This window comes from Labeo rohita, chromosome 17 (genome assembly GCF_022985175.1).
Source record: "Labeo rohita strain BAU-BD-2019 chromosome 17, IGBB_LRoh.1.0, whole genome shotgun sequence".
Lineage (NCBI taxonomy): Eukaryota > Metazoa > Chordata > Actinopteri > Cypriniformes > Cyprinidae > Labeo > Labeo rohita.
This window is the reverse complement of record NC_066885.1, coordinates 7,855,320-7,869,370: the sequence shown is the minus strand read 5'-3', so window position 1 is coordinate 7,869,370 and position 14,051 is coordinate 7,855,320. Positions and strand designations below refer to the sequence as shown.

At 34.6% G+C, this 14,051-nt stretch overlaps 2 protein-coding genes across 2 annotated transcripts; one reads left to right on the top strand and one right to left on the bottom strand.

Annotated features, from left to right (window-relative positions):
* The first annotated feature begins 3,500 nt into the window (after positions 1–3,500).
* Positions 3,501–8,335, top strand: psma6a (proteasome 20S subunit alpha 6a). Its single transcript, XM_051133077.1, has 7 exons — positions 3,501–3,667; positions 4,307–4,401; positions 4,554–4,635; positions 4,773–4,928; positions 7,200–7,378; positions 7,471–7,565; positions 8,140–8,335. The coding sequence occupies exons 1-7, from the start codon at positions 3,592–3,594 to the stop codon at positions 8,195–8,197; spliced, it is 741 nt and encodes a 246-aa protein (XP_050989034.1). The 5' UTR covers positions 3,501–3,591; the 3' UTR covers positions 8,198–8,335.
* A 2,185-nt stretch (positions 8,336–10,520) lies between these two features.
* nfkbiab (nuclear factor of kappa light polypeptide gene enhancer in B-cells inhibitor, alpha b) lies at positions 10,521–13,018 on the bottom strand. The gene is made up of 6 exons (XM_051133075.1): positions 12,740–13,018; positions 11,890–11,995; positions 11,593–11,800; positions 11,408–11,496; positions 11,043–11,324; positions 10,521–10,954 (listed from the first exon to the last, which is right to left on the bottom strand). Exons 1-6 carry the CDS (start codon positions 12,958–12,960, stop codon positions 10,919–10,921), a joined length of 942 nt encoding a protein of 313 aa, XP_050989032.1. The 5' UTR covers positions 12,961–13,018; the 3' UTR covers positions 10,521–10,918.
* Between the last annotated feature and the right edge of the window lie 1,033 nt (positions 13,019–14,051).

Sequence of the window (14,051 nt, the reverse complement as noted above, 5' to 3'; positions counted from 1 at the left end):
TATAATCATCAAAAAAACATCCTCTGAGGCCCATATTTTTAAGTCACAAGAGCTATATCTATAACTATAAGGCTGTGAGTCCATTTGCATCAATGCTTATTTTTCACTAGCATAGGTTAGCCATGTCGGTTTCTAGTTAATGCATTATCAAACCAGGATACTCAAAAACTGTCACAACATTAAGGCAAGGTTCAGCTATATTATGAAGAATTGTCTGGGCCTTGGCTTGAACGCATTTAAATATTTCTGGAGAAACCTGAAATTGTTCGTCTGCCCCCATCCAAACTGACAGAGCTTGAGATGTGAAGACGGGAGGAGAAGAATGGCAGATAATTGCCAAATGCTGATGTGCAAAGCTTGTGACATCATACCCAAAAAGCCTTGAGGCTCTGAAAGTGCTTTGGCTAAGGGTATAAATACTTATGCCATTAACTTATTTCAGGTTTTCTATTATTAATACATTTACGAAGTTGTGACAGTTCTGTTTCTGCTTTGTCATTATGGTATATGGAGTGTAGATTGATGTGGAAAAAAAGTTATTAAAGCAGTTTAACATAAGGCAGCAACATAAAATTAAAAAATGAAGTGGTATGGATACTTTCACAAGGCACTGTATATTGAAAATATACTATAAAATTAATATAAAATTTTAAAAATTAAAATATATATATATATATATATATATATAATTTTTAAATAAAATTTAAAGTGTAAAAAAAATGTAAAACCCGCTATCCACTTCTGTTTCTTTTATTGCACATCTACTTCTATGTTATTTTATAACAGGTACAGTTGCAGGGGATGTAATGTTGACTGCTTTTTTTATAATCATGTAAAAAAAAACATCCTCTGAGGCCCATATTTTTAAGTCACAAGAGCTATATCTATAACTATAAGGCTGTGAGTCCATTTGCATAAATGCTTTTTTTTCACTAGCATAAGTTAACCATGTCGGTTTCTAGTTAATGCACTATCAAACCAGGATACTCAAGAATTGTCACAACATCAAGGCAAGGTTCAGCTATATTATGAAGAATTGTCTGGGCCTTGGCTTGAACGCATTTAAATATTTCTGGAGAAACCTGAAACTGTTCGTCTGCCCCCATCCAACCTGACAGAACTTGAGATGTGAAGACGTGAGGAGAAGAATGGCAGATAATTGCCAAATGCTGATGTGCAAAGCTTGTCGCATCATACCCAAAAAAAACTTGACGCTATAAAGATGCTTCAGCTAAGGGTATGAATACTTGTGCCATTAACCTATTTCAGGTTTTTTAATATAAATAAATTTAAAAAGTTGTGACAATTCATTAAGGCAAGGTTCAGCTATATTATGAAGGCAGATTTTAACTGACAATTTGCAGTGTTTTTTGGGTGTTTTCATAACTGACAGGAGGTGGCAAATTAAGAGTAATTAAACATGCTCTTTGGTGCTCTTTACTTATCCTAGTAAAATATTAGATGTATACATGAGCAGTCCTTAAAACACTCATAAAAGATATTGCCATTATGTAAAGTGTTTGCTTGGATTATTGTGAGTTAGCAGCACAAATTCGGAGCGTCACAAATTTTACATCTCGTTGGACCAAAGATGAAATGTCTGTTCACAAATGGCTGTTCTGTGTAAGATTTCAAACACTGACTAAACCAGTTCTGCATTTAGAAGTAGAAGGTTTACTTTTTTTTTTTTTTTTTACTTATTTAACTACTCCATTAAGGGTTAATATTTGAAGAGCTCAGATGCAAAAGCCTCTAAATCCATCTGTCGTATTTCTTTAAAATGAGCATTACTTTTTAATGCGGAAGAAAGCCTATGGGTGAGACTTCTGGTTCATTCGCCACCCACTGTAGGGAAATAACAAGAAGAACTAGATAGTAAAGTTCGTAGACAAACTTTAAGTTGGCTTGAAAAAGCCTAGCCAGAAAGTTTTAAAAGTTTTAAGTTTGACTGTTTTCAGTTTAAAATAGTTTTCAGTTTAAAATAGTTTGAAAGATTAAAGTCTGAATGTTTTAAAGGCAATACAGTCTATTAGAAAAACAGATAGATATGGTGTTGCTGTGTGGTTGCTAGGTTACTCAGGGTGGTTGATAGGGTGTTGCTATGTGGTTGCTAGGGTGTCCAGGGTGGTTGCTAGGGCGGTTGCCAAGGTGTTGCTAAGGTGTTGCTAGGGTACTCAGGGTGGTTGCTAGAGTGTTATTATGTGGTAGCTAGGGTACCCGGGGTGGTTGCTAAGGTGTTGCTAGGCAGTTTCTAGGGTACTCAGTGTGGTTGCTAGGGTGTTGCTATGTGGTTGCTAGGGTATCCAGGGCAGTTGCTAGGCGGTTGCTAGGGTACTCAGGCTGGTTGCTGAGGTGTTGTTAAGTGGTTGCTAGAGTACTCAGGGTGGTTGCTATTTAAGTTGCTACCTGGGGTGGTTGCTAAGGTGTTGTTAGGCGGTTGCTAACGTACTCAGGGTGGTTGCTAGGGTGTTGCTATGCGGTTGCTATGCTTCCAGGGATGGTTACTAAGTTGTTGCTAGGCGGTTGCTAGGGTACTCAGGGGTGGTTGCTAAGGTGTTGCTAGGCGGTTGCTAGGGTACCCGGGGTGGTCGCTAAGGTGTTACTATCATGTAGTTACCATGATTAGCATGTTACTAGCATGATTCTAGCATGTTTAACATGTTACTAGCATGTTTCTAGCATGATTAACATGTTACTAGAATGTTGCTGGCATAATTAGCATGATTAGCATACTGCTAACATGATTTAAATAGATTAGAAATATTAGATGAGTTTGAATGAGTCTAAATGGATTAGTGAAGCTTCATAGTCTCAAAGGATTCTTGGAGTTTACATTTGAATTTTGACAGTTGGAGTTGGCTCATTTGAACATTCCATCAATGTAAGTCTATGGGATTTTTTGGTGGTTTTGACAGTCTGGTTTACGAAAAAGATAAAGATATAGCAACCCGAGTCAGACCAGTCTGCAGGTCTGGGCCGAGTTTGGTGGCTGTAGCTTAAAAGCTCTAGGAGGAGATACGTTTTAAAAAAGGGTCTCAGAAGAAGAAGAAGTTTAAATACAATATCAGTAAGTTGGCTTTTTCAAGCCAACTTAATAACAACGTACAGTAAACTGTAAAACTGTTTGGGCTATAAACCAGTGTTTAAATGTAGATAATACATTAAAACAATATGGTAAGACATATATTTGCAATATCAAGCAGCAAAACGAGCTGTTTTGTACAGCTAAAAATATCTGGACGCGGATGAATGGCCACGCCCACTCTTAAGGGAACAAAAAGGTTCATAAAATTAAATATATGAATTGTGTAAAACTATACTAAAAAAAACAATGTAATTAACTGCTCTTTGTAAATATTATTCTCTTTGCAAAAGATTCCTAATATACAAACATCGACTATATCTAAATAAAACTATTTTTGTTTGCAACAAGTGCTTTTACCAAGCTTGGGCCTGTTTGAGTGCGACGCGTCACGCCATCTCACCCGGATATGAATGCTGGAGCCGGTGCTATCATTTCCGGTGTACAGCAGAGCTGTGTGGTTAGATCTGTTTACAAACTTCAATATTAAACAGTAATTCTGTCGCATTATGTCCCGAGGCTCGAGCGCGGGGTTTGATCGACACATCACCATCTTTTCTCCTGAGGGGAGACTCTATCAAGTCGGTGCGTATCGAAGAAAGTGTATCTTTATTAAATCGAAAGAATAAATGCCCAGTCATTTTGCACCAGGACCATTCTGCACTGTCTCTTGCTCAGACTAATGTGTTTATTGCAGCATTTAACATTCATTTAGTTAAAATGGATGCAAAAAAAATATAAGCGGAGTATTTTGCTAAAATTAATTAGCGTTTTAAAACATTAATTTGTTATCGTATGAATCAGATTTTGGTTACATGATAGATTCTTCTCAACTCATTGTTTATATCAGTATGGATAAAAGCACTTTCGGTTTCATGTTTATAATTATGAATATTATGCATGCAGAGATTTATATAATTTTGTTCACGTTTCACTTAAGCAGCTTATTCTAAATCCAGGTTCTGTCTTGTACAAGTCAGTACATTTTTAGAATTATTCTCACCCATATATATTCTATATTGCACTTATAAGTATATATATTTGGAATAATTTTGAAAGTATATATATATTTGAATTGGAAAATATGTTATATGTTTATGTATGGTTACATTTCTCTCGTTTATTAATAAAATGCTAATAATAAAATATAAAAAAGTTTTTTCTGCCATGCATTTTATTAAATATTTACTATTATAGTTAACATGTTCATTTTATTTTTCACAGAATATGCATTCAAGGCCATTAATCAGGGAGGTCTTACATCAGTAGCTGTTCGAGGGAAAGACTGTGCGGTTGTTATTACTCAAAAGAAAGTTCCAGTAAGTTTTTTTACTATTTGTCAGCCACGCTCCTAAATATAAACTGAATTTGTATTTAATTTATGCATATAAATGTTTCAGTGACTTAATTGCAGTTGTGTGAGCGATGTTTGTGAATGCTCTTATTAAGTCTTCCTCTTTTTATCACCCAGGATAAGCTTCTTGATGCGTCCACTGTCACCCATTTATTCAGAATAACAGAAAACATTGGCTGTGTGATGTCTGGCATGACAGGTAAACTCACCTCTGCACACAGCTATTGTCCAGCTTAAGTGAATTTTAGAATATCATCTTCAGCTCTTTTGTATGGTGAAATGTAAAACTATGTATTATTTTACACCACATGTGATGTATTATGTTTCTCTGTGAAGCTGACAGCAGGTCGCAGGTGCAGAGGGCGCGATACGAAGCTGCTAACTGGAAGTATAAATACGGCTATGAGATCCCAGTAGACATGCTGTGCAAGCGCATTGCTGACATCTCACAGGTGTACACACAAAACGCAGAGATGAGGCCACTGGGATGCTGTAAGTATCAGAATGTGGTCTGATTGAGGGCTGTGTGTTCTGAATGGAATCAAGCCACATTTATGTGTATAGAGGGTTATACAATATAAAGTACACTACCAGTCAAAAGTTTATATATGTAAGTTTATATATAAAGTTTCTAATTATTTTATTTTTTTTAAGAAGTCTCTTCTGCTCACCAAGCCAGCATTTATTTGATCCAAAATACAGCAAAAGCAGTAATATTGTGCAATATTTTTACTATTTAAAATAACTGCTTTCTTGAATATATTTTAAAATCAAATGTATTCTTGTGATTAAAGCTAAATTTTCAGCATCATTGCTCCAGTCTTCATGGTCACATGATCCTTCAGAAATCATTCTAATATGCTGATTTGCTGTTCAAGAAACATTTTTTATTTTTTATTATTATCAGTATTTAAAATAGTTGAGTACATTTTTTTTTTTTCAAGATTCTTTGATGAATAAAAAGATTCAAAGATCAGCATGTATCTGAAATATGATAGGAATGAATGAAGGGAAATGAAGGAATGATAGAAATTAATACTTTTATTTAGCAAGGATGCTTTAAATTAATCAAAAATGATGATAAAGACATTTATAATGTTACAAAAGATTTCTGTTTTAGATAAATGCTGTTCTTCTGAACTTTCTATTCAACAAAGAAATTTGAATAAATTCTACTAAGCTGTTTTCAACATAATAATAGTTTTTGAGCAGCAAATCAGAATATTAAAATGATTTCTGAAGGACCCCATGCGACTGGAGTAATGATGCTTAAAATTTAGCTTTGAAATCACAGAAATAAATTACATTTTAAAATATATTCCAATAGAAAAGAGCTATTTTACATAGTAAAATATTTCAAAATTTTACTGTTTTTGCTGTACAAATAAATGCAGGCTTGGTGAGCAAAAGAGACTTTTTAAAATCATACTGTCCAAAAACTTGACTTTTACACGACCATGTAACTTGCAAATTTCATTGATTTATTAAATATCCAATTTCAACTCAAAGTAGCTTTACAGAAGACAATAGTGTCATAATTCAGCTCAGTTTTGGAAAATAACAGTGTTAAGGTGGCAAAGTTCATTAATTATGAAATAAATTCAATTCAGCTCAAAGCGGCTCAACAGAAGACAAATAGTAGAAATATTCAGCTTTAGTCAGTTCAATGTAGATTCAGTTAAGTTCAGTGACTGTTACTTTCACATCAATTATAAATTAATTAGATTCAACTTTTCAGAAGTTAATGTCATTTTTCAGCTCAGTTTAGTTCAATGTTGATTCAGTTTAGTTCAATAACAGTGTCAAGTTTGCAAAATTCATAAAATGTAAGTATTAAGCTAAAGTCTGCTTAATGTTGATTCAACTCATTAACTACTTATTACACATTATATAATGTAGATTGTGAAACAATCTGTAGCATGCAACAATAAATATTTAAAGTGTGGTATGTTAAAATATTATCATATGAGCTTACAGCAATCTCAAATATCAGTTTTTGCTATGTTTAATCTAATATGTGTGTGTAAAACACCCAAACTTTTAATACTTCAATTAAATAATGAGCCTAGAAATAGATAATATCGAATATCAAGTCTAACATATTGCATTGTGCAATATACCTTTTACATATCATTACATAGCATTTACATATATTTATTTACATATGTCCTGTATGTCAGCCACCAAACCATAATCTATATGTGAACTATAAAAAAATTCCCACTTGGTACCACCTGTTACCACTACTAGGTTGGTACTGTCATACTATCTACATTCATATGTTTGCGGTCAGTGCAATTTTTAGCAAGGATGCATTGCATTGATGAAGACAGTAAGAAAGTTACAAAATATTTCTTTCAAATAAATGTTTGAATTTTTCTGTTCATTAAAGAATCCTGGATAAACAATAGCATGGTTTCCACAAAAAGCAGCACAGCTGTTTTTAAAATTGATAATTAGAAATATTTCTTGAAGTAGATAGCAACCTAAGATCATCATTGCATTGTGCAATGGAGTATTAAATGTAGTATTCTCATACTTCAGATTATGACAGATTTAGTAAGAAATCCATGTATTTTAAGCATGCAAAAATTACACACGCATTGCATTGTAAGCATACCGCATGCCTAGTAAGAAAAGCATAGTAGGTCATTCAGAACATACCAGAATTCCATACTAAGGAATGTTATTGTTAAATCATATGTTTATGACTTAACAATATGGATGGCAATGTCAATATAATGTGTTGTTAAAACCCGTCAGGTATGATTGTGGTTGGCGTGGATGAGGAGCTAGGGCCGCAGGTCTACAAATGCGATCCTGCAGGTTACTACTGCGGCTTCAAGGCCACTGCTGCAGGGGTGAAACAAACAGAAGCCACCAGCTTCTTGGAGAAAAAGGTGAAGAAGAAATTGGATTGGACCTTTGACCAAACAGTAGAGGTATGATACGTTCACCCCAAATGGAATTAATACCCTTTGTTGTGGTTGTATCCTTCTACATTGAGTTTTTTGTGCACCTTTTATTTTTTCAGACTGCGATAAGTTGCCTGTCTACCGTTCTGGCTATCGACTTCAAGCCTTCAGAGCTGGAGATAGGGGTTGTTACCACAGAGGAGCCCAAGTTCAGGTGAGTTTGTACACTGCACATAGAACAGGATGTAATATTTACATATCATTACATAGCATTTACATATGTCCTGTCTGTCAACCACCAAACCGTAGTTGATAAACGGTGAAAAATCCCCACTCGGTGCTAGCAGTAACTAATACTGCAGGCTGGTACTTTCATATTATCTACATACAGTACAATTCAAACGTTCAGAGTCATAGGAATTTTAGGCAAATGAAACTGATCAAAAGTGGCAGTAAATGCATTTAGAATGTTACAAAAGGTCTTTGTAGTCATCAGAGACTTTTTTTAGCACCAAATCAGCATATTAGAATGATTAGAATGAAGACTGGAGTACTGATGCTGAAAATTCAGCTTTGCCATCACAGGAATAGCTTACATTTTAAAATATATAAAATACTTTTTACATTTTTAAAAACAAAACATTTAAAAAATCTTACCAAACCCAGACTTTTTAACAGTAGTCTATGTATTTCAAACCACATGGTTCTTATACCTTTTGCTATGTAAAATGATTGAGTACATTTATGATGTTCATTTTGGTAGTTATGTATATTTCTATATTTTTCAGAATTTTGTCAGAGTCGGAGATTGATACCCACCTCATGGCTCTTACTGAACGGGATTGAGAAGATCTGCACGAGTCTTACCCTGTGACAAAAAAAAGTCTGAGAATCACAATCATGTCATCAATATTCAGGTCAACTGATGTTTTTTGCTGTTTATGTAGCTTTTTCTTGCAACAGTACAATAAAAAAATAATGTTTTGGAAAATGTCTTTTCAGTTCTTCCTTTCTTTAATTCAGAAATTTGTAATGTGTAATGAAAATGCTTTTTTTTTTTTTTTTTAATTTACAAATTGCATTAAGAAATGATGCTAAACCTTCAGTGTTTATTGCTTAAATTTTTTACCTCTCAGTTTAACAAAATAGTTTAAAATTCTTATATATACACACACTACCAGTCAAAAGTTAAGATTTTTAATGTTTTTTAAAGAAGTCTCTTCTGCTCACCATGCCTTTATTTGATCCAAAGTACAGCAACACAGCAGTACAATTTTGGAATATTTCTGCTATTGAAAATAACTGTTTTCTATTTGAATATATTTTAAAAAGTAATTTATTCTTGTGATTTTAAGCATCATTACTCCAGTCACATGATTCTTCAGAAATCATTCTAATATTCTGATTTGCTGCTCAAAAAACATTTATTATTATTATTATTATTATTATTATTATTATTATTATTATGTTGAAAACAGCTGAGTTTTTTTTTTTTTTTTTTTTCAGGTTTCTTTGAGAAATATTATCTGATATAGAAATTTTGTAACATTAGAAATGTCTTTATCACCTTTGATCAATTTAGACCATCCTTGCTAAATAGTAAATATTAATTTCTATATTAAAAAATTATACTGACTTTCAGATAAATCCTGATCTTTGGATCTTTACGTTCATCAAAGAATCCTGAAAAAAATGTACTCGAGTGTTTCAAATATTGATAATAATATTAATAATAATAATAAATGTTTCTTGAACAGCAAATCAGCATATTAGAATGATTTCTGAAGGATCATGTGACACTGAAGACTAGAGTAATGATGCTGAAAATGTACCTTTGAAATGACACAAATGAGCTACATTTTAAAATATATTCAAATAGAAAACGGTTATTTTAAATAGTACTTTTGACTGGTATTATATATATTATATATATATTAGCACTTCAAGCTGGTGTTATTTAAAATCATTAAACTTTAACTTGAAATTATGTCACCATATTATATTGCATGTTGTCACCTTTTACGAGGAAATGTGTTGCTGCCTGAATCAATTTCCTGCTTTTTACAGTACATTCCAATTGGCGCCAATAAAATATCACTAGTTTATCTTTTCAATCATCAGGAAGGGTCTTTCAGTCTCCATTTATGGGAAGCAGTGAGTGTTTTCTTACACTCTTTTCAAGAAGTAAATAGCATTTCCAAAACTCTCACTTTAAGAATCCCCTCTAGACAAAGTATTTGCATAGTTGTAGTGCTTCATAGAGAGAGCAAAAAAAAAAAAAGTCGGATTTTCCAAGTGCCGGCCTGCTGTCATTTCTCGGATCTGGCTGAATCATATAAGTATTCTCCTGCAGTTACAGGAGCCGTCAAGAGCCCTACGTGTCCTAACCAGACTCCTCAGGGCTCAGTAAAAGCGAGCGCTATGACTACATCATTTGCATGGAACTTTTCAAGAGGTGTCTCAGGGACTGAAGACACACAACGGTATCTCAAAATCAGAAAGGCGTGCAGTCCGGATTCACGTTCGGAAATAAGCAGGGTTAAGCTGAAGGTGGATTCCCTTTAAACATCTCAGGTTTGTATTCAAATCGAGAAAACCACATACACTTCTCGGCTCTCCTTTACTGTAAAGCGCAAGACGAAAGCAAAGCGTGACAGTGAGTTGAACTGCATGACTTGAATATGAAAGTTTGAGGAAATTTTCAAGGAGTTTCACTTCACATTGGTGGTTTAAATGTGACTTTAAATTGCAAACGCTAATAATGTTGAAGTTTGCCTTAATATAATCAGATCAGAGTTCAAATAACATGCCAAACGCTAACAAACACTACACCCTTTCCCAAGAACATCAGCCTGGGAGACACTTTCTAGGAATGTATTTCAAAACTCAAAAAGTTCCATGTGGGTACATCCCTGACAAAATTCTGCATAAAGCAGCGTTGTGTAATCCACAACGTTCCTTATTTTGGGAATTCAGGAAGTAGGGGAACTTTCAGAATTGCCAATTTTATCTCAATGGCCCTTCCTGCTCAGGAAATTCCAGTGAACTCAGCTGACGGAAAACAGAGTACAAGTTCTTCAGTTGCAAACACTTCTCCTCAGTGACACAAAAGGATATTTAACTTCCTCATTTCTCTTGTTCTCATGCATTTCCAAGGAAAGAGACAAAATCAAGTTGAAATTTTTAATTTAAAATGTTATATCTTTCCACAAAACAACAAAGCAAGTTTCAATCTTTTATATACACATGTACACGTTAATATAAAAATAAATCTGTCTGTATACACAATATTTTACATCACAGTACAACAGAAACACAGCCAGTCATTCAGCTGACAGTACGGTCCATCATCGAGAGCCGACGGTACACTTTAGTCGGACTCTCTCCAGTGTTGCTCTAATACACCCTTCGTTTCCGGGACACCTTTTACATCTGTCTTGTACTTGCGCCGCCGGTGAGCCGCGAGCCACCCGAGACCCCTGAGACCCTGCGGGCTCCACCGCGGACTCGTTCCTGGGCACCTTGAGTGAGAACATCAATCTCTTTCTCCATTCACCACAAGTCCTTCTACGCCTGCCCCATCATTTTAATATCATCATATATCTGTGAAATGAAAACAAAAATGACATTAGGATCACATAAACACGCTTACTATTTGAATCTGAGTGAACATAAGAAAAGGAATGCTTACATTATCATCATCATCATCATCACCAGATATACATTGTTCTTCATAATCCTCGTCGCTATCTTCTGACTCACTATCTGGAAGTTCCCTTAGGTGTGGTGCTGTGAGCTCATACAGGACTTTTTGGATTTCTGTGTTGGCTCGGCCATAGGTCAGGTGATAAGGCGTGTGACCGCCGTACGTGAAGCTGTGAACATCAGCGCCTTTGCTGATTAGAAGTTTAACCAGCTCAAAGTTCTGGAGGTCGACTGCTAAGTGGAGAGCGGTTCGTCCATTACACTGCTCCTAAAGACATAAACAAGCATTTTAGCCAATGCGGTTGACGTACAAATAATTTAGCTTTACTTGAAAAAACAACTCATTCTTACCTGTGCGTCAATTTCTGCGCCAAGCTGGATGAGGCTTTCTAACAACGACAGGTAGCCTTGGATGGCGACCACGTGTATGCATTTCTGACCTGGAGAGTAAACACAGGTTCAAATCAGACCAAAAACGTTGATGAAAATCACAGAAGATCACTGGAAGCAAATTAGCATGGTAAACACCAGCTTACCATTATAGTTAGGTGTCTGGAGGATGGCTGGAAGCTGCTGCCGGCAGCCGTGCGTTAGGAGGCCGAAGCAGGCCAGAGAACCTTTTCTGCAGGCGATATGGAGGGCAGTATTTCCATGGTCATCCACTAAAGTCGCATCACAGCCGGCTTTAAGTAACTGCTCCACTATAAGAGGCTGGTCTGTGATGACGGCCAAATGCAAAGCAGTCTGAAGAGAAGAGAGTGATTTAGTATGAGCTAAATAGTCATAAATAGAGTTAAAATGTGATCGTTTGTACAAAACTAATCATGATGTACCTGTCTCTGGTTGTTTTGGATGTTGAGGAAGGGGGCACCATAGGACAAATTGATTATTTTCAGTGCAGCTTCTTTGGCTTCATGTATAACAGCAAGATGTAGATACCTTTAAAATAGAAAGTAAACATTGTTATGCAACTGTAAATCATTTGTGGTGATAAAACAACTTTTTTTGGTGTGCAAAGCACAGTATTTTTCCTAGTAGGGACATGCGCAGCTCTTGCGCGTCTGACTGTGGCGCGCAGCCCGGGACTTTCCGAGTTCGCAGGGCCCTGCCCACATTGACGCCAGGCCAGAGACCTGCGAAGCCCCGCCCACTTTGAGGCAGCGCCAGAGAACAGTCCGTACTGATGCAGCGTTTCTGTTTACATAAAGCCCATTATGACTGTAGGGTGTCTGCGCATGCGCAGTACGCTTCGTGAATGGAATGAGCAGGACTTTAAATGTGCTCAAGAACAATCGTAACCTTTGATTTTATTTTAAGTTTCTTTTGCAGTACAATAAGCATTTTATAAAAACAAATACCTAAATTAATTAAACATTAAACATCAAATTATTATTTATTTTTTTTTTTACAAACTAAAAGTAGCTATTCTAGTCTTTTTATGATTCAAAATTACTTAAATGTGCCGAAGGACTTTTTTGCATTGCACTAATAACTTGCGTAAAACAACAATGGGGTCTAAATAAATAAATAAATAAACACTTCTCTGCAACCTAAAAGTAGTTTTCGTGCATTATATATTATGCCGTTTATTTTTATTTTTTTAAAAAAAAAAAAAAAGCAAATGCACATAAATGCTTTGCATGCGCTGCATAATATTGTTTTTAAAAATCTCAGCGCACTTACGTGTCTCCGTCTTCGGTGAGCACTTTCCTCCAGGGTTCGTCCTCGGCCACACTCATCCGACAGAATTGAGTCTCCACGTCCGTGAATTCTTCCTCTTTAAGCGAATCCAAACCGCTGTCTAAACGGTCGTCGTTGTTCGCAAACATTTTCCCAGATTTGGGTCCGCGGCCATCATCGTTATAATCCATTTGGTTGGCGTTGCTGCCTCGGTAAAGCTCCATGTTTGTATCGGAAGTCTGTGTATAGCTCTTGTGGACTGTGAGACTTTCAGGAGCGTTAAAAGAGACTGAAGAAAAGGGCGGAGCTTCACCGAGGGTGGGGGATTTCCAGGGTGATTGACGTCTGAATTGTGTCTACAGGGAATTAACTGAGCCAGGAGTTGGGGAATTTTTTTCTGCTTCATTAAACACACTATCAGATCAGTAATACTGAAAGCCAGACTTTTCCAGCTAGAAATATTCCAGAATCCTGCACAGGCCGGGTGAAAAGAAAAGAAAAAAAAACCTAAACATTTTGTGTCAGAAAAGAAAATATTTAGTGCAAAACATCACAAAGTGTACCTTGGTGGTTTGCAAAAAATCCCATGTTCAAACATCTCAGAATTTTTGCTGGAAGATATTGAATCATGCGTATAGATTTCAGATAGTTTCCATAATTCTGATATTGCATAAACTATGATGGTGCATATAATGTATAATAGTAAAAATCTTAAAATAATTGTTTTTTTTATATTTTATAATTAGATTTATAATAATTTAAAAATTATTTATAATTAAAGTACATAATAATAGCAATTATTACTAATATTAAATTTAAAATTAGAATTTCTTAATGCTTTATTTATTTATTGCTGAAACATGCTAAATCATCCATGTAGATTTCAGATGGTTTCCATAATTCTGATATTGCATTAACTATGACGGTGCATAATAATATTAAAAATCTTAAAATAGTTTTATTTTTGTAATTCTAAAATTTTTATAATTCCAATTATAAATTTATATTATTAAAGCACATAATAATAGTAATTATTACTAATATTAATTTTAAAATTATATTATAATTATAACAATTTTATAATTATAATTTTTGAATAATATTTATTTATTTATTTATTTATTTACTTTTTGCTGAAAGAAACATGCATATAAATTTCAGATGCTTTCCATAATTTTGATATTGCATAAACTATGATGGTGCATGTAATGTACAATAATAAAAATAATTTATACTTGTAATATTTTATTAATATATTTTTAATAATGTAAAAATTCTAACGATAAAATAAAATGCATAATATTAGTAATTATTA